This window comes from Canis lupus, chromosome 2, assembly GCF_011100685.1.
Source record: "Canis lupus familiaris isolate Mischka breed German Shepherd chromosome 2, alternate assembly UU_Cfam_GSD_1.0, whole genome shotgun sequence".
Taxonomy (NCBI): domain Eukaryota; kingdom Metazoa; phylum Chordata; class Mammalia; order Carnivora; family Canidae; genus Canis; species Canis lupus.
The window spans coordinates 23,857,485-23,883,040 of record NC_049223.1 but is presented as its reverse complement, the minus strand read 5'-3'; the positions used below and the strand labels follow the sequence as shown (position 1 = coordinate 23,883,040).

Here is a 25,556-nt window from a genome sequence, read left to right as displayed (position 1 = left end):
CTTATGTGGCTTTATCCATGATGAGGTCCATTCCCTCCCTATTCAATGGATGCTGAATTGTTAAAATAGTCTTGAGATGCCTTAGATGATCAAAGAGCAAGAATGTGGCCAGGTTTTCCTATATGGATTTTCTTGCATTATTATTGCTCCATACCCAAAATCCTTTATACAAAATCTGCTGTGTGCACAACACTGATCGCCATAGAACTTTTCCTCCTCAAATTTCTGTGATGGCTTGCTTAATTTTTACAGCCTTCTAGGGAGAAAGCAGGGGATTGCTTCTTTACCGAAAGCTACACACAATGTCCAAAACACACAATGTAAAAGCACTGCACCAGCCTCAAGCACCATGGCCGGCAGGCTGAAGGAGAGTACTAAACATTGCTGAATGGATGTATGAAAGAAGGGTGAACACATGCCTGCATACATATATGCATCTTCATCTTGTCTCTTAATGTTCTCCAAGTAGAAGAAAGGAAAGACCAAAGTCTGGATGAGTGCAGAGTATTCCTTTAGGTCAGCAAACTTAAGCCCTGTGGATCAAATCTGGCCCACTGCCTGTTTTTGTAAATAAAGTTTCAATGGAACACCACCATGCTCATTAATGTATTGTCTGTCTGTGGTTGCTTTCATGCCACAACAGTAGAGTTGAATCATTATGTCAAAGATCATATGATCCACAAAACCAAAAATATTGCCTATATGGCTCCTCACAGAATATGTCTGCCTACCCCCACTTTAAAAAACAAAGGTTTGTCCTCTAAAGGAAAGAGGTACATAGAAGTTGCTAAAAGAAAATGCCAAGCTGGCAGCAAGAAGCTATGCCTCGTAGAAACACAGTTAAGAAAAACAACAACACAGTCATCCCTGGAAAGAAAGGGGCCTTTACTCAAACTGTTTTCATCTGGTATAAACTAAAAAGAATTATTAACTAGAGTCTATGTACCTGTAATTTTCAATATGTCAGGTGACATATTTCTGTGAGATAAACTTTCTCTTGGAAACTAAAACTGAACTTATTAAAATCAGTAAGTCGAATATATAGACTAAATTTTGTTTTTGTAGTAAACTGTGTCTAAGTTTAGATTTACTGTAATCAAAAGGATTAGATGAGTAGGAAGTTCTCAAGCTATTGTCATTAAACAGAGGTTCTTTAAAAACAAAAACACCTTTATTTTGGCTTTCAAATATTTATATATAGTCCTAGTATATTACAGACAATCTGCTAACTTTTATAAATATATATGTGTTGATTAGTTGAAAACCTGAAGGTTGGTCTTAATTTTATCTTTTTTTTTTGACACAATTCCCTTCTACTTCTATTAATAACTTCTGACCTAAACGCTATATCTATCATTATCCAAATTCCAAGCATTCCAAGCAGAACAGACAGTGCCTATTTTTGATAAAAATGTTGAAAGTTCAAATTTCGAAATTTCTCTCTTAAATAAGCTTGATTTCTCCATTTTCCAGATGTAACTCTGTCACAGGCATTTGGACCAGGGATAACTCCCCATTTCTGAATCCTAAACAAAGACTTTCCTGTTGCAGCATCAAGCCAAGCTGGTTTGGCAACAGTTTTTATATTTATTGTGAAATCTGTTATAAAGCCCAGTTAGCCCTATACCTCACTTGTGAAGGGAATACTGTCATATATCATAAACAAGTAATTTAAGTTACTAAAACTATAATTAGATATGAAGTCAGCAGTCTTCAGAGAAGATTACAAAGTTACTTTTGGCCATTGTATTGACATTGACAATTAAAACCCAATTTCACCACAGAACCAATCAAAAACTGCAAAGAGCTAAAGTAGCAGAAATAAATGCTCTTTGATCAAGGTGTAACAGAAAGCAATATCTAAATGCCTATGCCAAGTGACTTTATTAAATAGTGCAAAAAAACTTCAGGCTACTATAACAAGCAATGGAAGGCACCAGCAGCAACATCTAAAGAAAGTGTTTTACTCAAATTAGGCACTGTAACAAAAATCAATGACTTTGGTGAAAATCAACAAAGCCTAACATTACACTAAAATCCATTTCTATGCTTCATTATTTTCATTTGTGCTGGATGCTTCAGGACTGCACCACAGTATAAATTTAAAAATCAGTGTGATAGTAGGGGAACTGGTACCAACTGGCTTCATTTTCAAAGAAGTGGTGAGCTTAGCTAGCTGACTATACCTTCATACAAGTGATCGCCTTCAAATTTCTTCCTAGGCATCTGAAAGCACTTTTGTGTTTCTCTTAGTTAAAATACAGTAGAGTAGTTAAAGGCAGTAAATGCAGAAGTTCAGCCCTGCTGTAAGACTGCCACAGTCTACATCCCACATCTGATACTGTCAACACAACTTGGACCAGCTGGTTGGCCTCTTTCTGCTCCAGTTTCATCTAAAGAGAGAGAAAAAAGAGTACCTATCCCAAGAGTTTTTGAGAAGAATGAATGAGTCATCTATGAAAAGGGCTTAGAACAGTGCCTGGCTCATAGTAAGTGCTCAATAAATACTAGCTAATACTATGAAGATGAATAATGGACTGACTAAACAGGTTTCAAGCAAAGAGAAAAGAGACTGGAGGCAATCACTAGATCCCTTTGAAAAGGACAGGTTTTTTACATGTAGTCTGTACTCTATTGGACCATTTCATGATATAAACAAGACTTTTGATGCCTCACTTGCAATATACAGTCACTTGAGGAGGTCAAAATAAGCTGAGTTGTATGGCACTTTCTGAATCAAAATCTGGGATAGAGCCTAAAAATGTTTTGTTTTAACTTCCCAGCTCATTCTAGGGTGCAGGCCAAGTTTGGAACCCACTGAGGCTGACAGTGCTAAAAGCTCAAATTGTCCTTTAAAACTTCATTCACATACCTTAGATCTGCACAGTAACCCACACAAATATGTAATCATTTCCTGCCACATTTGTGGCCAAGTCTGATTTATTAAAAAAAAAAAAAAAAAGTAGAAGTGGGGGTTTAATTTAAGAACAGTGTTTCCTCATAGTTAAATACTCTGTTCTGTTCAAGTTCAAAGTCTTCTAATTATAACTACTCAGGAGAACACTCTGGTTATGTTAATGTCATTAAGTATAATAATAACACCTTATATTTGTCCAGACCTTTCTACAGTTTTCTATCATTTTACTTCTTCAAAACTTCTACTACACTCTAAAGTATGTAGAGGAGTTAATGATTCTCTCTTACAGATGAGGTATAAAAGGGTTAACTGGGACCAGTGAAGCCACAAGGACACACATTCTCTAACCCACAGAACTGCTTCTCTTCTGTTGTTTGCTTGTTTACCCCATGTGATACCAAAAAATACTTTCTAAATGCAAGAAAACTCAACAGAAAGAGAAAAAAAAAGCCTAAGTGCTACAAGTTTCTGCTATGAACTATCAAGAAATATTTTTTTCCTTCAAAATGTAATCATGTATCAAAATAAAAAAAAACTCTGGCTTTTTCCTATTTATAATAAATGAGACTGGAAAACAGTAATGAATGAGGAATTAGCGACTAAACTGGCAGAACCAAACAAACTATAGCCTGAAGGGATCTGCCCAAACAACACAGAACTAGAACAGGCAGACTGGCATCATTAGCAGGATGTTTTCAAGAATCAAAATCACTTTAGCCACTTTACTTTACAGTAGTCTAGACCTCTCTCAACTCTTTATATAACATACTAAGGATAAATGGAATTAATTTTGAGAAGCAATAACACGAAGGCATTTATAACTATGGGAAAGATCAACAGTATTTCCTTTCATTGTTCATTTTTAGGCTGCATAACACTGAAGTTCTAATGGCTAATTATTTTTAAAATGCATTTACATAAAATGAAATGTTTTGTAATTATTTTTGAAATATAAATTGTTATTCATTTCCATTTAATTCTGCTAAATTATTAATACAACTCATTTTTTGCACTTTATGTTCTTACTAAAATACCAAATATTAAAGACTGTATTCTTAACTATAGCTCAATGTTAATCATAGAGGTTAAAAATGCCAGGAATTGAAAAACAAAAGGCACACTGCAGGACCCGTCCTGGAATCTTATTCACAGGTATGGTATTAAAAATAAAGAAAATCAATATAATAGGTCACCATAAAAACATTATAATAAAAAAGTTCGCTTTCAGTCAATGCAACTTACTGTAAAAAGCCAAATCTGTCCGTAACTTTGTAAACAAGGTAATCCGCATCCTCCCAAGGTTCAATCTCTGCACCTTCTCGTCCCTGTAATGGAGATAAAGAAGGGTATTATTGGGAATTGATAAAACTGAATATGCAAAACAGACCGCAAAACAGACCACAGAACAGTATTTTTTATGAATTAATAATGAGTTAGAAATGAGGCATTATCACCCTAAATTAACTTTAAAAAAACCAAACTACTTTTGGCAATAGAATCCGTATTTCCCAATTACAAGCTTCAGAAGATCCTGTATGACAGAACAATGACATGCAGTGGAGTCCTGATCAGACTTGGGTTCGTGTGAGAAACCAACTGGGTAAGACAGAGCAAGAAAGGTAAGAAAGTGACTCAAGAAAAAAACTGCCAAACTTCAACATGTTTGACTAAACATGTCTTAGAAAAGAACTACTCCTTGCCTTTTCCTCCAAACTCCTCAGTACAGTAAGCTATTCACCTTTCTGTCTCCTTCTTTACTTCACAGCTACTGTGACACTATTCTTGCCAGGGTCAAAAATGAGCTGTCATTGTCCAATCCAGTGGACACTGTTCAGTTCTTACCTAGTAGATTCTTTTCAGTGCATTTGTCAAGTGTTGCTCACTCCCCATTCCTCAACCTCTCTCCCATAGCCTCTCTTGCTTCTCCTCATACCATCCAACTCTTCTAATGGGTCTTTATAGGTCCCTCTTAACTACCAGTGCTCTGCCCTCAACCCACTACTCTTCTCTCTATACTGCTGAGGCCGTTAACTAGTTCTAATTAGAGGAGGAACCTCAGATGTCTACAGCAATCCATCAAGTTTTAAACTCAATGCCTACCTGTCTTGTGGACCCCTCTATCTACATATATTTGATCAATGACTGCATGAGGGCTAGCCTAGTCACTAAGTGTTGACTGCATGGAAAAAAAACACATGCAAGCATAATTGAAATGACAGTTCTATTGGTTTTATATTAGTTAAGCAGTTAAATAAGTTAATTAGGTTTTTCACAGACTACCCTAAAACCTATTCACAATAATGGGAAATTGTGATGCTCCAAATAATCAGTTTAAAAACAAACTCTAGGAAGGTAACTATTAAGTGAAGCACTGCCTGCCTGCATGCCTCCTTGGGAGCAGGGTACTGTCCAGATGGCTTTCTATAATTTCATGCTCCTGTTATTCTCTCAAATAATCAAAAATAACAGATATGAAATTACATGCAACTGATACAAATATAAAACATGACATTTATAAATCACCACCTACAACCCATTGCAGACCTCAGGAGGTAAAGTAATAATGAGGAGACATGTAAATTGTCAACAACTGTGATATTCTAGGGCATCAAAAACCAGATTCCATAACTAACATAGAGATAAAATACTAAGGGAGACTATACATAATGCATAAGTTCAAATTTTCAGATCTATGTTAAAATTTTAATAGCATATATAAATTATAAATAAAATGGGTCTTTAATTCTATATACTGACATATTCAAATATTTACTGAATACCTAGCATGAGTCAGGAACTATTCCAGGTATTTTGGATACAAGAGTAAATCAGACAAAAGAAATCCTTACCCTCACAATTTAGATTCCAGGAGAGTAGACAAAAAAAACCAAAATAAGTATAATACAAAGTATGCTGATAGAGTAAGTATTATAGTGCAAAATAAAGAGTACAGGGATCCAGAGTGCTGGGGAAGGGGGGTCAGAGAAGATGTCACTAAGAGGGCAGCATCTGGGTAAAGATCTAAGAAAGGTGAGGCAATGAGGCATGAGAATATCCAGAATACAAGGGTTCTAGTCAGAAGAAATAGCCAGTGCAAAGGCCCAGAGACAGGAGCAAGCCTGGTGTGGTGGAAGAACCACAAGAGACCAGAGTGGCTGGAGCAGAGGGAAAGAGGTAGAGAAAATCTGGAGATGAGTCAGAGAAAAAAGATGACTTCCATTGTCACATGAAATAAACAAACTGCTTCTATAATTTAAGCTCTTAAAAAATCCATTTCTATTTATATGTTTTTTCTAATAAAACTTACTCAAAGAGTAAGTATAAATACTTACTCTGTCATATTTAGCAACTATTTCAGCTCGCTCCTGGGCAAGTTTGAGTGCTACATCCTGGTCCGAATCTGTGGAGAGATCAAATTTAGATGAACCATTATTTAAAGAACCATAAAGTTAATTAATTATAAAACTAAGAGAAAACAAAAATAAAACAATAAATTGGTACTGCCTAAAGAGACAAACTAGCAAAATCAAACTTAAAAGGCCAAGTTACATATCTGTAACTACAACTTTGAGATATCAATGTATCTATCATTTCAATAGTATATATGATATTAAAAAAAAAGATTTGTTAACATGTCATTAACTTAGGGGAGATGATAAATCTTCCCTCAAGAATCAATTTTGGATCTAATTTCAGAGAAGTAAGTATTAAAGTAGAAACAAACTGAAAGCTCTAAGTTTTCAGATGAAACCCCTCTGGGTATGTGAGGAGAAGAACATTCAAGAAGGCTTTTATAAATTGAGGTAATTTGTCCACAAAACAAACCAATGTAAGATATACTTAAGGAGTTAAAAAAATTATTTCCCCTACATGATGAAAATAATTACTTCATTTAGCCTCTGAGGTCCTCCTCATCAATTGTCTCAACTACTATGATAATCTCCAATTTTATTGCACACACATATATCCTTCTGTCTTACTACCACCAGGTATCTTTGAGAAACACAAATCTGAGAACAGCAGCAGCAGACATCGTTAACATGAAATAGTATGCATATGATTACACATCCCAAGTACTGTAAAGAAAAACAAAAGACCAATAACAGACTACATTAAAAGCACCTCTTATCAAGAAGAAAAAGACAAACATTCCACTGGAAATTTGGGCAAAGGCCATGAGCAAGAAATTCCCAAGAGTAACAACTGCAGCCGCAAGCCTATCGGTATCCTAACTTCCAGGCAGATAGTAAGATATCACCAGGCAGCAGATACCGTGAAAAGCACTTTACATGCCTTATCACATTTATTTCTCACAATGACACCCTAAAATAGATATCATATGAATTCTATCACACAGACGAAAAAACGAGGCCTAGAGATTTCAGCCAACTTGTCTAAGGTCAAAAAGCAAGTAAAGAGCAAAACTGGGATTCAAATTCATAGAGTCTTGACTCCACAGCCCATAATTTTAAGGATTACTTTATAAAAATGATTACTAAAGACCCAAGAAAAGACTTCCGGGGAAAGATGACAGGTGGAACATATATTTTATATCCATTCTTCTTGAAACTCACTAATACAGGGATTCTTTCAATCCCCTTCCTCAAAGGCCCAGCAAATGGTAGCTCCTGAGGAGAGGGAGGGGTGGGGTTAAACAGAAAGCTGAGGAAAGGAGTTAATCCCCTGAAGGAATAGAAGGGACTTGCACGTGTGTAGAAGAGGCTGGGTGTAGGGAAGGTAACCACATCTTCGCCCTCCACCCTCCACAGCAGGAGACCATGAAGGGGCAATACAGGCCTGCCATCTAGCACTAGAGACGAAAACAAAAACTGAATCAGCCTGGGGAATGGAAGGTGGTTACTTCTGTGGGGTGGGCTGTGAGGCGGGAGGAGTATGGCAGTCAGCTATTTTTCAAAATAAGTTGCACAAGACTGCTGACTCTTGAAACCAAGTATAGCTCTGATAAAAATAAAATCTAAATTTAAAATTTAAAAATAAAATCTAAACTGCATTGATGTTACTCAATGTTGACAACAGCGTGGGTAGCTTACTCTAAGGTGAGAGTTAACCAGTATATAAAAATCTTTGTGAAAAGCAATTTGGTAATATGTCTGCAGAATCTCAAAAACAGGCATATCTCAACAATTCCACCTCTAGGGATTTAGGCCAATGAGATCATCAATATAACAGTAAAAATTGGGAAAAATAGGAATTTGTAAATTTTTAAAAAGTTTATCTGGGGAAAAAATGTTTATGTCACTGCTTTTCTCAGACTACAAAATATCAATATACTATCCTTTGGGGCAAAAGTGAATAAATAATATAGTGGTTCAATAAAATAACAAAAATGCAGACTCATTTAGATTTTCATAGTGAACTAATACAGTCAGGAGTCTGGGATAATCAATTCAATTATATATTTATTACCCTACTCTAGACTTATGGACCGAGTCCTTTATCCTCTTCTTTTTTTTTTTTTTTTAAGATTTTTAAAAATTTATTTATTCATTAAAAACAAAGAGAGAGAGAGAGGCAGAGACACAAGCAGAGGGAGAAGCAAGCTCCATGCAGGGAGCCTAATATGGGACTTGATCCTGGGACCCCAGGATCACTCCCTGAGCCAAAGGCAGATGCTTAACCACTGAGCCACCCAGGCATCCCCCTTTTCCCTCTCTGTTGCCCAGCTTCACAACATAAACTCCACTTTTACAAAGGGGTAGCAAAAGCAAATTAATAGAAATTAAACTTGAACTAGGAAAGCTGACTATGTACTAAATTCCATTTCCATTATCAGAACAACTAAGTGTGAATATCTACGGTGATCAGACCAAATTCAATGCATGAGTACATTCTTTGAATGTATTCTATACCAGACCTTCATTGCTGCTATCAGTCCTAGGAGCCTCCACCCTATTTCCTACTTAACAATGAAAAAATGTGAAAGTATAAAGGCAAGAACTGGAAACAGTGTGGAATTGAGAAGATGCAACGTATCCCAAGAAAGCACCATTGTGGTGAACTATAAGAAAGCTTTCTACAGATCCTCTCCAGTCTAGAGATTTCCAGAAAGGAAAACCTAACTACATAAAAGAAGTTGTACTGTAACTGGATGAAACTGTATCTTAATTTTATGAGAGAAAGATCATGTACTTTAACATGATTAGAGTAGCTGACATGGCTCTAAATCAAACAAAGTAAGTTCTGGATCTCTACATTCCTTTAGAAATTTCTTATTGCTACAATTCCCCGTGGAGAAAATTCTGTAATGTTGACAAATGGGTTCTTTAAAAAAAAGCACTAATTTTATAAAATACAGCCAAACGTGCTTCCTTGAAGAGACTAAATGTAAATGCCAATTCTTCCCAACATGGAGTGTAGAGACATGACTTAGTAATCTACATTGTGAGGCAACCATCTTTGGAGTAAGAAGTAATATCCCTATGCGGAATTCACTCTAGTTATATAATATTTCATACTGTCTGGTCTATGGTTGGGAAGTTTATTAAGAATTACACTAGAATCCTCCCTTTGGCTTCATTCTGAGTGCTTATTTAGAAATTCCACTGCAAGAACAGAGAGTCTGCCCTAAAACACTGACCACAAAGGGGTATTTAACAGCTGTCTAGTGTCTGTGCACAAGTGTGCACTAAGTTCCAGGCACCTATTAAACAATGACAGTTGTGTTACTCAGTACTTACATCACAAGTCATTATTAAATTTTAAAAATCTCTATTATATTACTCAAGCCAAATTAAATCAAATTATTTTTACTGACTTCACATCTAATACAACAACATTCCAAAGGAAAAGAGGCATATTTTAAGCAGTAAAAATCAAAAGACATTGTATTAAATATTCCAAGTATACAGGAAAACATATCTGAGCACAAATAAATGGAAGGTAACAACAGCCATCGCATCTTATGAAGCGTTTTAAAAACTGACAAGTATAACATTTTAAAAAGGCCTCTAATCCCCTTTAAACACAAGAACTGGGCAGCCCGGGTGGCTCAGCGGTTTAGCGCCACCTTCAGCCCGGGGAGTGATCCTGGAGGCCTGGGATCGAGTCCCACGTCGGGCTCCCTGCATGGAGCCTGCTTCTCCCTCTGCCTGTATCTCTGCCTCTCTCTCTCTCTCTCTCTCTCTCTCACATGAATAAATAAAATACTTTTAAAAAATTAAACACAAGAACTTTTAGGAATCAAGCATCCTCCTGAATGACATTTTTTTTTAAAGCAGGCACTGTAGTTTAGTATCACTCAATCCCAAATTGTAATGAGCAAGTCAAAGTTATTAAATTTCAAATTCAATCCATTAAATCAAAATTGACAACAGACATTTTTCCTAGTGTACATTCTGACAGCTAATTATTATATATAAATCTACTATTCCAATGTAAGAAGTACTTTACCCTTTGTTAGACAGTTAGTCCGGCCTTGGGAATTAACGGCAGCTTCAGTCCTCATAGAGCAAACTTATCTACTCCAAGATTTCATTCTTATTTTACAGTTCTCAAGCACACCAGGGGTGTTAGATGGTGCCTCAAACATTCTTGGAACAAACTGAAACTCAAAAGTGGAAGGCAGCTCTACTTTAAACTATTTGTGAAACAAGCATAAGAAAGAAAACGTTTCTAGGGGAGAAGAAAAGACCTTTCTGTGGTTACACGGTCTACAGATAGTCCAACAAAGATGATGTTTGTTGAGGGTAAAAACATGTCTTTCAGTCCCAAGTATGAACCACACCAGCCTACACCCAGCATTCCATCTGACAACAAACAGGGCCTTGAAACAAGCAGCTTTACAACACGCCTTCGTCTTGTACTGCAAAATTAGCCACACGCTTACTACTTTTAATGAAATCTGTCATGAAGCAACAAAGAAAAATTTTATAGAAAACACCAAACTAAAGCTAAGTAGGAACATTCTCCTCAAATATGTTGTATATCTTAACATAATTTTTAATATGAATACTTCAGCTTCTGTTTCAGACACTAAGTGAATACATGTTAAATTCTGGAAGGATTTAGAAAGTTTTAACACATCACACATATACACATCAAACAAATGTTTTGTGAAACGCTTCGTGAAACAGTGCGTGCAACTACTGTAGTGTGGTACTGTGAAATTTTCTATTCTATTCTATTTATTCTTTCTCAGTTCCCTTCAGTGATCTTTATTTCAAATGGACAAGGGCCTACAATTTGGAAACCACTTTGTAATTATAACAGCCATGTTAGAGGCATGCTTGTGAACACTGATTACACTTAACTGGACACTAATGCATTGTTTACACTCAGCTTAAGACACTTGTAATATTTGATATAAGCAAAAGATCTCAGAAGCTTAGAGAGAGGGGAAACTTTCAAGTCATATACTGAGGAATGAGAATCAGACTAGTACCAAACTTCTTAGCAGCTAAAAGATAATAAAACTCTATTTCCAAAGTTCTGAGAAAAAGAAATCATCGCCAACTTAGACTTCTATACCAAGCCAAACTATCAATGACACATGAAGAAAAACATAAAAACATTTCTAGACACTATGAGTTGTGCTAAACTCAAGAAGGACCCTCCCACACACACCCAGAAGATGTCCACATCCTAATCTCTGGAACCTGTGAATGTATATGGCAAAAGGGATTTGCAGACACAGTTAAGTAAGGCTCTTGAGATGGGGAGATTAACCTGGATCATGTAGATGGGGCCAACGTAATCCTAAAGCACCCTATAAAAGTAAGACAAGTGTGATGATGGAAGTAAGAGACCGGAGTGCTGTGAGGAAGGAAGGGGTCACAGCCAAAGAAAGCAGGTGGTCTCCAGAACTTAGAACAGGCTAGGAAACAGATTTTTCCCCTGTTGACTCCAGAAGGAATCAGCCAGGCTGACACCTGTGACTTTGGTCCAGTGAAACGGATTTCAGACTGTGGTTTCCAGAACTGTTAACAGAATAAATCTTTGTTGTTCTAAGCCATCAGGTTTGTGGTCATTTGTAAGAGCAGGGATAGGAAACCAATACAATGATTCAAAGTTCACTACCTATGAAATGTTTCTTCTTTAAAAAATCTGAGAATAAAAAAAAAAAAAATCTGAGAATACACTACAGAAAAACAAGACAACAGAAAGAACTGACAGCGACTCTCTCCTTTTCCAAACTTCAGTCACACACTCCTAACCCTCTTCCTGACGAGGCCTCAGCCTGTCTCTGCCCTGGCTCGCCTTGTTCCCCACATTCTGACAGCTGGTCACCCTGGCATACCTTTACCCAGAACCCTCTTCAGTCAGTGTAGCAAGGACCTCCATAACCTTGATGTCACTCTACCTACTGAATCTTTTACTCTGTCTGTTGGCTATGAACCCCATTTGTCCTTATTGCATTTGGAGGGGAGCCTGATCTCCCTTTCCTATTGTCGACAGTCCCCACACTAACTGCAATCATCCTGAACAGAGTCTTCTTTACTTTCTAACGAGTGCCAGAATATTTTTTTTTTAAACAGAATCAAAAAGAGGGGCAGACACAGGATCCATGAAATCTTAGGACACTAAAATTAGACATTTCCAGATGCCAACTATGTAGTTGCCAAGAGAGTAGCCAGCCTACATTAGAATAGGGAAACTAGGTGTCTTCAGGAAGAGAGTGAATATTATTAGTGATACAGTAAAAGCGTATACATAAAAGACTCCAAAAAGAGGGTGAAAGGACTGATAGAAATCTCAGAACAGGCAACACAGAAAGTGATAAAAGTCACAGTACAAACGTACATTTAGGGCATTTGTACATTTGAACTGGGTGGCATACAGGAGAAATGAATTCATGTGACCTCGACACTTTCAACAGCAGGATTTTACTTCCTTCCTACACACATCATAATATTTGAGACTGAGGTAAATGATACCGACATTATTTTATGATATCGATATTATTCTATGTAAGGACTTTATTGGCTTTTACTGATCACAATCAACTATAGACAAAGTGTCCAAAACTGAACTCTGATGTGCACACATAGACCTGACTCCAAACTTAAGCCTCTTTCCTAAAAGCAGCTACCTGACGTACAAAAAACATTCTCCGCACGATACAGGAACCTCCATGTACGCATGTGCACACACACAGTAGTCAACTTCCCTTTTCTAGCCCAAAACTAGAAGCGTTCTATAAATAATGCCACACCTTACTCTTTTTCATTTAACAGTACCTCCTGGAGATTGTGCATATCGACACCTGTAGATCTACCCAGTGATGTGCCAATAAAGGCTCAGTGGCTGCCTCTTGGAGGGAAGGAGCAGGAGCTCCATGACCTGGTCTGCAGCATCCCCACCTTCCTATGGCCTCCACTGCCCCTGTAGTGCCTAATGACCAAGAACAGCGCTGTCACAGGACGCAGAGTTCACCTGGCTCCAGTACTTCAACAAATCTACCTCCGCCTTTTCCACAGCTGTCAAGCCTCTCAATGGGTCCATGTAATTAATTCAGCCAGTCTTCTAGAAGGGATGGGAACCAGGACCAAATAAGAGTCTGTTTTTAATGGGATTTAAAGATGAAACATAGTGAGGTAAAGAGCTTCCCAGGCATTGGTGACCAAAGGCAGCAGAAAAACGGGAAGCAGAAACTACCAGGAAGCTGAGAAAAAGCAGCTGTTGCAGAGAGGAAAACAGTACCTGGCGTGCAGAGCACAATCTCCAACACAGAGACATTTCAGTCTAAAAAAAGAGACAGAAGGACCTCTCCCTGAAGCTGCTTCATGCTTCAGCTCCCAGTGGCTTTCACTTCCTGCTCAATTCAGATAATGCTGTTTTCTTGAAATAATTTGAGTAAGTTACTGTCCTCTGTGATCTGAGTTCCTTCATTCCAGAGCATCTTTCAACCAAAAGAGGCCCTCAGCACCAAGGGTACCTATGCAATGGTTTCAGTTATTTGTGATCACTTTCTTTCTTTTTTTTTTTTTAAGATTTTATTTATTTATTCATGACAGAGAGGGGGGGGGGGGGGGAGAGAGAGAGAGAGAGAGAGAGAGAGAGAGAGAGAGGCAGAGAAACAGGCAGAGGGAGGAGCAGGCTCCATGCAGAGAGCTCAACGTGGGACTCAATCCCGGGTCTCTAGGATCACACCACAGGCTGAAGGCGGCACTAAACCACTGGGCCACTGGGGCTGCCCTGAACACTTTCTTAGCATGCCATGGACTAAGACATATCAAAAATAAGGATTCCTTTAATGGTAAAGTCTTAATAGGCACCACTGCTAAAAACTTCAGCATTTATTTTGTCAAGCTCTAGATCCAAGGCTGGAAGGAAAGCTCAAAGGAGGAGTAAGCAGTGTTAAGCAGGTAACTAAAATGTAACTAAAAACAAACAAATAAAGGAAGGTGTACCAGTCCCAAGAGAACTTGGAATATCACTTATTGTAACTGGTCATTCTGTGTGAGATGACATCAAATGGGGGCACCTACAAGTTCCACATACCCGCCCTCCCCCTGGAGAAAGCTTATTCTAAAACAACATGCCAGGATACTCTGGGAGCCAAAGCCAAAAGCACCACCTGCCGGTCCTTGTGAGACGAACTAACCCAGTGTCTCCTCATGTTCATTCTACTTCCTCCACTAGGAGGTCATCTATAATCCAAACATTCCTTTGCACTCCAGCCCAGTCCCACTTCAATCTCTCATAACTCACTTAATTCCACATTAATGTCTTATAAATAACTGTACAACCCCAAAAACCTACTTCTCTCTTTCTTCCTCCCTCCACTAGAGTTAATCATCTTAGAAGTCATTGGCTTCCTTCTCTCCATCTTGTGTTCACTGGGAATAAGACAACATTCAGATCATACCTGCAATTATAAAACTATTATAAATAATCATGATCAAGGAAGGGACAGCCAAAAGTTAGAAGTTCAATATATGAAAGAACCAATGCCATAACCCAAAATCCTCAGAAATGTCCAGATCTGGTCTCAAAACAGCCGCACAAGTATCCATACAATAGCTTCATATTTCTTTGGCTTAATATGCATTGTCTGATACCATAAAAACATTCAAAATAATAACTTTAAATGCTCTTCAATTTTAGATTTTAATTATCAGTATAAATATGATTTGTATCTTTCTACTCAAAGTATTTCTATTATGTCACTATCAGCATGGTATTAATATTTTCTTTCTACTATATGCTTTCAATGAGTAGTTTTAAATTTTTTCAATAAATTTGCAGAACACATTCCTTCAAATTCTTATACAGAAGCCAAATTGCCCAGCAAGGCAGGAAGGTGAGGCTGAGGAGAGAGGGAGCAAAGTTGTCCTGGTTTGATCTCTTTCCCTTTTTCCTTCACAGAGACCCAGGGGACCTGTACAGAACTACAGTGCTATACAGGCCAAAGCAAGCTGTAACCACCAGCCTTTTTTTATGTGTGCCTTTGTAAAGCTACTGCTTTTATGCAGCTTTGTAAAGCTACTGCTTTTATGAGTAACCTTTGTAAAGCTATTGCTCAAGTGATTCTCTTCCAATTGGTTTCCCAACTGCCATCTCAAGCACCCCTTTCACAGTCTCCCCCACAGTTCTCTAGGTTTGGGTCTCCCTTTTGGGTTGACCTGAACCCTAAAATGTTCAGATCAACATTTTATAATTGGTAGGTTGGCTATTTTATTTTGTTTGTAAACATATACTTTTAAGATCTTTCAAAACAGGGCACAGCTCTAATATTTTAAACACAGAGTACCCAGTATCAGCAAGGTATTTAATATTTCCATAACTAAGAAGATACTTAAAAATATAGTATTAACAATAATTTCTGGGCAAGCTTCTATTACTTGCTTCCTAATTTTTAGAAAGATAGGAAGCAAAATAATTTTTAAAGTCCTAAAAACAATTACTGACAAAGATTTACTATAATTGAGAAGATAATGTTTTTCTCAAATTTAATCAAGAATTATAGCCTGCTTCTAGCCCACTGTCATAAGGGAGAACTGCTTCTTTTGTTCTAGTGTGCTTCCAAACTCATACACATAATATTGAATATATTTATTGACATGTCTATTTAATTGTAAGTTCCGTGAACAGAAGACAGTTTATCTTATTCATTGTAGTATCTCTAGTTATCTACCATAGTGCCTAATACATAGTAGACGCTCACCATATAGTTCTTAAAAATATAAAAATAACTTCTCAATATTCACTACTATTGTGAACTATTCAACCAGCTAAACATTTAATATATCAATTTATTTTTAACAATTAGATTTTTCTTTTATTTACTTATGAGAGAGAGAGCAAGCATGAGCCAGGGGAGGTGCTGAAGGGGAGGGAGAGGGAGAGAGAGAGAGAGAGAATCTCTTAAGCAGACTCCACCTTGAGCATAGAGCCTAAAGTGGAGCTTGATCCCATGACCCTGATTATGACCTCAGCCAAAAGAGTCAGACCCTCAAGGGACTCAACCCAGGTGTTCCGACAGATTTTAAGCTATTTTCCAGATATACTTTCACTGCAAAAAGTATACCTTTACTAAAGATTCTCAGCTTTGTTTTTTTATTCTATTTCAAGGTAGCATCCAAAAATTTCATTAAGACTCTAAAATTCAGATATGAGAAGTCACAATCTATTTCTGATTAGCACTTTTGATTACTTACAAGTCCTTCATATCCATCAAGGAAGGAAAGAAGGAAGGAATGAAGGAAGGAACGAAGGAAGGAGATATGGAGAGAGAGAAGAGAGAGAAAGGAGGAGCCTCTTGAAAAATGAAAGAAATCAGAGACTTGTATGGGATGTTTGTGTTCCAGTCCACTCTCCTCACATCTTCCTTACCTAACTCCCCAATCTACTCATAGAACCTTGCAGCCTCACTTTCTTGACAGGAAGGTCCTGTTCACATGGCTAAATGTGCTACCATCACGCTTCAAGTCCATGTGGAGACACTTTAGCTAAAATGACACTCCAGGGCAGCCCCAGTGACTCAGTGGTTTAGCGCCGCCTTCATCCCAGGGCGTGATCCTGGAGTCCCAGGACAGAGTCCCATGTCGGGTTCTCTTCATGGAGCCTGCTTCTCCCTCTGCCTGTGTCTCTGCCCCTCTCTCTCTCTCTCTCTGTCTCTCATGAATAAATAAAATATTTTTTAAAAATTTTTTTAAAAAATAAAAGAACACTCTAGAACTCTCCCAGAACTCTTCCCTCTCATGCGGGCAGAAGGACTTCTGAGGTTGCTAGGTTGAGCTCCTTGCTCTCTTTCTCTCAGCCACCCTGGGTGCATATCCTCTGGTCTACTCTCCATGCATGAAGGCACCTGTCCTGAGGGGAGGCCTGCAGTTGCTCAGCTGTGCTAGTCATCCAGGGGGTAAGTCTCAGTCAAATTAGGCTAATAAGCCCTTTCACTTCAGATCGAATGTCATGTCCTCAGATCAGCCAATGCAGAGGATATTTTGATCTTCATCCACGGGTCTCTTGTGTCTCACTTCTCAAGGAGAAGAAACAGTATCACTACTGGTTCCCTAGAACTCCCCAGATCAGACTAGAAACTCCTACGTTTATGTGTAAAGTGATTCATAAAGAAAAAGGATATGGAGTGATGTAACAATATTTAAATACCATTACTACCGATGAGAAGCATAATTACTAGTTGTTGAATATGAGTGCAACTCCCACATTTGGGGGCAGGGTTGAATGAGAAAATTGCCAACAACAGATACTTAGAACCAAGACAAGTTCATGAGTCATTTTACTCATTTAAATCCGCCTACAGTTGCTGGCAAACTCAGGATTATACCTTAGCTGCTTTTCCAGCAGTGTAATTGTTTCAGAAGATGACACAAGACTCACTGGTAACAACTCCTTGTTTGTGGATACTTTATAACCTGTCTAGTGAGAGTTTCCTATGTGTCAGACACTGTGTTTGAGCATTTACTCACATAATCTCACATATAATCCTCACACAGCCTACTCGGATAGTTGTATGTATACCCCCAGTTTATGCGGAGCCTGAGGTACAGAGAGGTTAAGGCATTCTGGTTCTATGGGAAGTAAGCAGCAGAGCAGGACTTAAAAGTCAAGGCTGTCTGACTTCAAAGCCTTCTTTCTAACCACCAAGCTATACTGCTGAAGTACAAATGGATAATCTTTTTCTATTTCTTCTCATCTCTGCTAGTCCTTACATTTCTTAGAAACAAATCTATCAAAAAAAAAAAGAAAGAAGAAAGAAAGAAAGAAAGAAAGAAAGAAAGAAAGAAAGAAAGAAAGAAAGAAAGAAAGAAAGAAAGAAAGAAAAAGAAAGAAGAAAGAAAGAAAGAAAGAAGAAAGAAAGAAAGAAAGAAAGAAAGAAAGAAAGAAAGAAAGAAAGAAGGAAGGAAGGAAGGAAGGAAGGAAGGAAGGAAGGAAGGAAGGAAGGAAGGAAGGAAGAAAGAAAGAAAGAAAATCTGTGATTCCTATGGATGCTTAACCAGTGCTTTCTGCTTTCTAGTAGTCTTCTCAACTTACCACACTAACTTGTCTACTATTTGTCCAAAATGGACTCCAATAATGTAGAGTCCAAGAACTATTTATATGAAATATTCTTTGTGATCCTAAGCAACTGTACCTCCCATATTACATTTTAAATTGTATGCTTCAGGATAATAATAGGAAATGTTCAAGAAACATGCAGTGCTTGCTTCAGCAACACACATACTATAAAATTGGAATGATACAGAGAGGATTAGTATGGCCCTTGCACAAAGACAACATGCAAATCCATGAAGCAGTCCCAAAAATCATACAAATAAAACCAAAAAACCTGCAAAACTATTTGACAGACAAATCACTATATGGATACTAAAGTTAACTCTGCTAAAACACTTTATGCATTTAGTAGATACTAACTTACATGCCCTCACAATTAATTTCTATGATTATGGAAAGAATTCTGTTGAATCTACTTCACTTAATTGACTTTCACAACTCTTTCAGCTCATTCAGAACTGTAAGAATGTACAGTTATATTCACTACAAGTTCATGTTGAATCCAGCCCAATGGGTACTTACAAGAAATGATGCAACTATACCAGATTCTTGTAGATCACTTGGAAGACAAAGAGGATGGAAGAGAATTCATAGAATGTCCACCCTAGTGGCACATAACTAATTCCACAGATAATTTGGCAAACCCTATTCTCAACCCAATGGTAACTTTTCCACTTCTTAAATCAAAAATAATATGCAAATAACAAACTGTGCCTAAAATGGCATACAATAACAAGAATTCAGTATCACTTAGGACACAGTAGCACAGAGAAAGAACCGCATTAACACATTTTTTAAAAAGTATGAGCCATGCAAGTATGATCTGGTCCCTGAATGGCCCTTAGGTTCAAATTGGAATATAGGCCATCGAGGAGTTTCTGGGTGGCTCAGTCACTGAAGTGTCAGATTCTTAAGCTCAGCTCAGGTCTTGATCTCAGGGTTGTGAGTTCAAGCCTTGCACTGAGCCCTACAATGGGCATAGGGCCTACTTAAAGAAAAAAAGAAAGAAAGAAAAAAGAATATAAGGTCATTGAATGCCAGCAACTTGGGAAATAATAAATATAGGTGTTCATATCACACTAAAGCTGTTATTCATTCAAATAATTTTTTTAAAAGGTGCCCTAAGCTCCAAGCACAGCACCACATAATTCTCATAACATAGGGATCCCTGGGTGGCGCAGCGGTTTAGCGCCTGCCTTTGGCCCAGGGCGCGATCCTGGAGACCCGGGATCGAATCCCACATCGGGCTCCCGGTGCATGGAGCCTGCTTCTGTCTCTGCCTCTCTCTCTCTCTCTCTCTCTCTCTCTCTCTCTCTCTCTCTCTGTGTGTGTGTGTGTGTGACTATCATAAATAAATAAAAAAATTTTTAAAAAATTCTCATAACATAGAGTTGCATTCACCAACACGCCTAACAAATCCCAAGAATATTATATATGCATATCTCACATTTGTATGTGTGTTTAATATAACATGTATTCTTTACATTGTTACTGTGACAGTAATTTTGTGTTAGGGTGTCTTGTATAAGTGAGATTTATTTTACATAACAAACACCGAAAAGTGCTATACACATATGAAAGTCACTGATCAGGAGACCAGATAAAATAAATAACCAACTAAGTCTGGTTCATAATAACACCTAGCATTCATTCTGCACAATCTAAACATCTTATGTATGTTATTTCATGTAATGACCTCACATCCAAACTTTGAGGTAGGTATCATTATTGTTCATTTAACAGATAAGAAAATTGTTGGGTTAATTAACTTGCAAAGATCACACAGCTTTGAAGTTGTAGAAGTGGCACTCAGACAAAGGCAATAAGGCCTCAGAGTGCTCTTAATCACTCCACGTAATCTTTGAATAAATGAAACGGCAAGCATATGAACAAAGGTTGGTCAAGAGAATCTGTCCACAGGGATCCTCAAAGTAGCATTAAATCAGGGCAAGAGGCTGAGGGAGGATGGCTTCCCATCAATAGGAAGCCAAGGAGGTATTTTTCAAGAGAAAATTGGCCAGAAGCTGTAGTGAAAATGAAGGCTGCTCAGAAGGAAGAATGTGCTTATTAATAGCTCACGTTATTGAGCTTTTATTACCCAGCAGGCACTGTGCTAGGTACATACAATATCTCACTGAATACTCAAACAGTCCTATTATCATTTACATTGTACAGATGAGAAAATGAAACTTAAGAAGCCAATGAAACTTAAGAGGCCAACTTGTCCAAAGCTACCTAAGTATCAAAGCCTCAATTCAAGCTCCTACCTGGAAGGCCACAAAGCCTGTATTCTTGCCCTTTATGCTACAAAAGTTAAGAGAAAAAGAGAATATGCCTGCATATCTGCAAATTAATAAGATAGAAGCTACCAAGAAATGTACCAGGAAGTGGGTTAGCTGAGTCAGTGTTAGCTCAAACCTATACATGCTGGTTGTGTTTCCGCAAGTGAATATCCTCCTCCAATAAAAAAAAATCTTCCCAGATCTGAAAATGATGACTTCCCAAAATTACTTATTCCTGTGCACTTTCAGATACTCAAGTGCCCAAAGTTCCCCTCCACGGATAACAGAAAGCTACCATAGAGTTTTATGCACATAAAATGCATTTTCCTAGTTTCTGATTACAAACAAGGAAGCAAAAGTTTCAAAATGTTAAATTGGAGCAGCTCAATATTGATACAATTAATCTCTCTCTCTCTCTCTCTCTCTCTCTCTCTCTCTCTCTTTTAATGCTTTACTAGCTCCCAATCACCAGACCCCAGGCAGGGAGCAGGGAAACATGGGCTCCCTGCCAATGGTTTTTAGTTATCTTTGATTTATACTCTCTATTCAATATAACCTAGTCCTATATTTATTTTTTTAACCCCTTTTGACTATATCTTTTATTTCCCTAAGTACAACACATAGGTTCTTCAGTATAAAGATTCATTAATTCTATATCATATCAAACTTTAAAAAAACATTTCCAACATACCTATTACTGGCAATTTGTTGCATATAAATACTGTACAAAACACTCCAACTCTCATCACTGGCATTTGAAAAATGTTAATGTTTCATCATTTTCAAAGCTCCTGAAGGTCATCACTTGTAACAATTGCTAATTTTCCTTAGGCATGAAACTGAATCATGGACTGTGTATATGAAAGCAGGTCACCTGGCCGTCAAGAGAGCCTAGATGTCTAGCTCGTGCCTATCAAAGTAGCTTTGTTTTTCTCTCATTTCACAAACAGCAAATCCCATGGTGGGAGTAAAATAAAACCAAAGCAAAACACAAAATTTAGCGGCCTCAAAAAGAAAGTAAATAATATTTTGGAAGTATTTCTAATTTGCTACAGCAAGGTTCACAATAGTGCATATAACATCCTATTGGTGGTTAGGGATACACATAAATACCCAAAATTAACAGTGGCTGTCCTGGGGAGATTAAAGCTACATAATAGAAAGGACACGTATTTTTCAATGGATAACCTTTGGTACACCCTGAGTTGTTTACCATGTATATGTACCGCCTTATCAAAATATAAAATTAAAAATGTTAACAACTGTAAAGATAATTAATGTTAGGAGAAAGACCCCTCCCCTCAACAAAAGGTTGAAGATTTCATACTACTCCAGTGTAGCTCCCTCTACTCAAGCAAATGTTCCCTTCTCTACCACACCCTTCTTCTAGCCTGCAGGGACCTGAAACATGAAGGGCACTAGTACAGTGCCACCTCAGCTTTCATGATGGAATGCCTTCATCTTCCAATTTTCCTTACTGTTCTAAAGGAAGGAAAGGAAGAATGTAAATTCAAAGTGATAAAAAACTACACCAAGTGCATAACTAATTCCTTCCCATAACCATAAGAAAACCAATTAGCAATTTCTCCTCTAACAAGCCATTCAGGCAGAGGTGCTGTGACAGTGCAGAAAGAGGAAAATTAAGAATCTATATCTTACCTTCTGGAAATATGAATAGAAAGCCAGGCCCTGCGAAACATGTCTTTACCCAACACAATGATTTGAAACAGTATTTTACTAAAACTGGCAAAAATTAAAGATACAAATGTTTAAGTTTTTAAATTTTAGGCTATTGTGGGCTAGTTCAAACTTTACAAGTAAATATACAAGCCTGGGGGCCTCTGGCTGCCCCAGGTGGTATAGCACGTGACTCTTGACCTCAGGGTCCAATTGAAGTCCCAGGTTAGGCCTTGAGCTTACTTTAAAAAAAAAAAAAAAAAAAAAGCACACAAGCCAAATAACAAAATTTATGGAAAAACCTTCCTCAGCAAATCACACTACAACTTTCCTAACCAATTCACTTATATTCAATGGGATTTTTATTGCTGACAAATCTAGGTTGTTTCTGAAATGGATGTCTCCTAGAACTTTCATTTATAGTGTTCTTGAAATGCCTTTAAAGCCTTTTAGAGGGTATTTTTTTCCCCTTAAACTCTTTTTTTCCATATGACACTGATCTTGTCAAATGCAGTTTTGCCAACAGCAGTTCTTTTCAAGAACATAACTTTAATAAACTTGATGACAAATGGATTACATTACCATCATTGTGAATGGCAAGCTACTTTAACTGACCATTTTTAATACAGGCAATCTAATGAGTTCCTTGGTTTCCAATGAAACCATCAATGCTTTGACAATTTCACAAACTCACTGTGGAACAAGGCTCTTTGCAGGTACCGAGAAACACAGATTATTAAGACATACTATCTGCCTTCAAGATGTTTACAACCTTGTAAATGAATAAAAGAATCATTACCATAAGAGATGCGTTCCCTACAGGACCTTACCAGCAAGGAGAGAAAGGCAAAAGTCACAATCTTTCTTGAAGCATATCACACAATCTGCAGGAGACAACTATGTTACCACACTAATGCAAACTGTTCTTAATTCTTAACACAACTGGAAAAGTGCAGAGCATCTAAAGAATTAATTATTAGGACTGATTATCTAAAGGTAGAACAGAATTTTAATGAGTTCATTTTTGTTTATCTCAACACTATGGATTTTTCTTCTAGGAGATGCCTTCAGTTTGACTTATATCCCTCTAGAAATTTAATGACACATCTAGAAACCAGAAGCTCAAATTGCTTGGCAAGTATACTGGAATGCCAACACAAACCAAAGTTAATTGCCTACTTTCTTCTAAATGCTATAAAGCACCATAAATCTTTTGGAAAGTATGGTTATCTTTATTTACAACATGCTTTAAAACAAAGTGTTTTCCTACTGAATTATGCCTGGAATGTGTGTATATATGTAAACATATGCAAAACAAAGCTTTCCCCAAAATCTATAGAATAGTTTCACAACAGTCTGATGGATTCATTTAACAAATTAAAATGAAACTAATACTGCTATACAAATTAATACAAAATTAGTCCACATACAAGTAATTTCACTCCAGTTCTCATTTTGTTTTTGTTCAATTCAACAGAAATCTTATAACTGCTCTACCATTTATTACTGATGTAAACCTGGGCAAGTTACAACCTGCAATGAAGCACTGGTCTCTTCACCTGTAAAAGAGAAATAAGGATAACAAGAGCACCAACTAACATTAACTAAATGTCTGCTACCTGTCAGATACTACTCTAAGCATATCACATCCTATGCATATATTCTCAAGCACGTGATCAAAAACTCAAACAACCTTATGGTGTAGACACTATAGAGAAAGAATAATATATCACTGCACTCCAGATGAGGAAAGAGACACACATGTTTCCAAAGGTCTCACGGCAGGTGCCAGAGCCCATTTGGCTGGGGATCCAAAAGTCACAGTCTCAATCACTAAGATACAGCTGCTTAAAAACTGTAAAACATCTCCTGCCCAACTTGTAGAATCATTGTGAACATCACATTTAATTTGGCTCATAGAAGTATTTTATAACTTTCAGTGCCATATAAGATAGGATACTTATTAATAAAGTTTTGAGGACAAGATTGATAAAAATTGTGGAGGAATCAAAGCAAAAATCTAAGTTAAAAAAACAGTTAAAGGAGCTGTAAAGAGCCTTCAAATGTATCTAGCTCAACTTCCCACAAATATTAACATCCCCTCGATAACATGCTTAGTAAGTTGTCACAGAATTTCTCCTTTAATGCCTACAGAGATGAAAATTTCCCAAACATACAAGTCAGCCCATTCCATCTTGAAATGTTCAAATTATTATTAGAAATGTCATCCTTTCAGCTCTAAACAAAATTAGACTTTTCCACATGATAAGCCTATAAATACAAATCACTAAGATATTCACACTGTTCAACACAAGACATTTTATTAAAGTCTCCCTTTGAACTGTGACACCCAAATTCAGCATAATATCCCAGAAGAGGCCTGATGTGAGGAAAACAACAGCCTATTACCTTCTTGATCTGCATCTAAATCATTCACTTTTCTTTCCTGGCTGGTAGTCAATTTAATGAGCTTGTATTTAGCATACACTTAATTGAAATCTCTCAGTCCTCTCTCAGGGGCTATCTCAATCACAGTGTAGAACATGACATTTAATCATTTTTTATCTTGTTTTCACCTTGGTCTATTATTCTAGCCTGAAAAGATCTTGGCAAATCTTAATTTCATAACCTTACTTTATCTATCAACACTGTACTCTCTCTCTTCCTTTGCAAACCCAATGATTACAATGGAATTTTTATCCTAGCCACTAAAAAAATGCTAAATAAGTTAAGATCCTAAGACATATTATCAAAGACCTAGACCCTGACAAGAATTAATTCATATATATGATCCATTGATCAAATATAAAATCCTTAAAAGACCTATTACTTCTTGTAGTCTGTGATGGCATCACAAAAGCCTTTTCAAATATGTTTCTAACACCCAAATAAAACCTATCTCTTGGTGGGTTGGGCTCAAGACAGTAAGATCCTAAACTCACTCCTTCCTACGGATACAATAAATACACAATTACTTATGGAACAATTTCCTCTTCTATGAATAAATAAACAAAATCTTTTTTTTTTTTAAAGGAATAATTTCCTCTGAGAAATACCAGAAAAGTAGATGAACAGAGCCTCCACAACAAAGGATAACATTAAAGATAGGAAAGGCAAATACAGCATGAAAGAGAGGGGAGAGAAAGAGGGAATGGAGGTATAGAAGGAAGGAGGGGAGGGAAAGGAAGGGAGAAGAAGGAAAG

The 25,556-nt window shown here is 37.3% G+C and overlaps 1 protein-coding gene, 1 long non-coding RNA gene and 1 other non-coding gene across 5 annotated transcripts in view; 2 read left to right on the top strand and 1 right to left on the bottom strand.

Moving 5' to 3' along the window:
• USP6NL (USP6 N-terminal like) overlaps positions 1-25,556 on the bottom strand; it is a 169,500-nt gene that overhangs the window by 66,101 nt on the left and 77,843 nt on the right. The window contains exons 1-3 of one of the 3 annotated variants that reach the window (XM_038530139.1): positions 14,639-14,746; positions 6,250-6,317; positions 4,160-4,242 (exon numbers count right to left, since the gene is read on the bottom strand). In XM_038530139.1, coding sequence (XP_038386067.1) covers positions 4,160-4,242; positions 6,250-6,317; positions 14,639-14,705 — 218 coding nt within the window. In that variant the 5' untranslated portion in view covers positions 14,706-14,746. Of the gene's footprint in view, positions 1-4,159; positions 4,243-6,249; positions 6,318-14,638; positions 14,747-25,556 lie in introns of those variants that run through there. The other 2 variants (XM_038530140.1, XM_038530141.1) reach the window with 2 other exon arrangements.
• Positions 17,074-25,556, top strand: part of LOC102152333 — a 104,378-nt gene continuing 95,895 nt past the window's right edge. Inside the window, exon 1 of the long non-coding RNA XR_005355308.1 lies at positions 17,074-17,237. This is a non-coding gene — a long non-coding RNA (uncharacterized LOC102152333). The remainder of the gene's footprint in view (positions 17,238-25,556) is intronic.
• On the top strand, positions 18,539-18,647 carry LOC119870537. Its single transcript, XR_005356213.1, has one exon. It is a non-coding gene; the product is annotated as a U6 spliceosomal RNA (small nuclear RNA).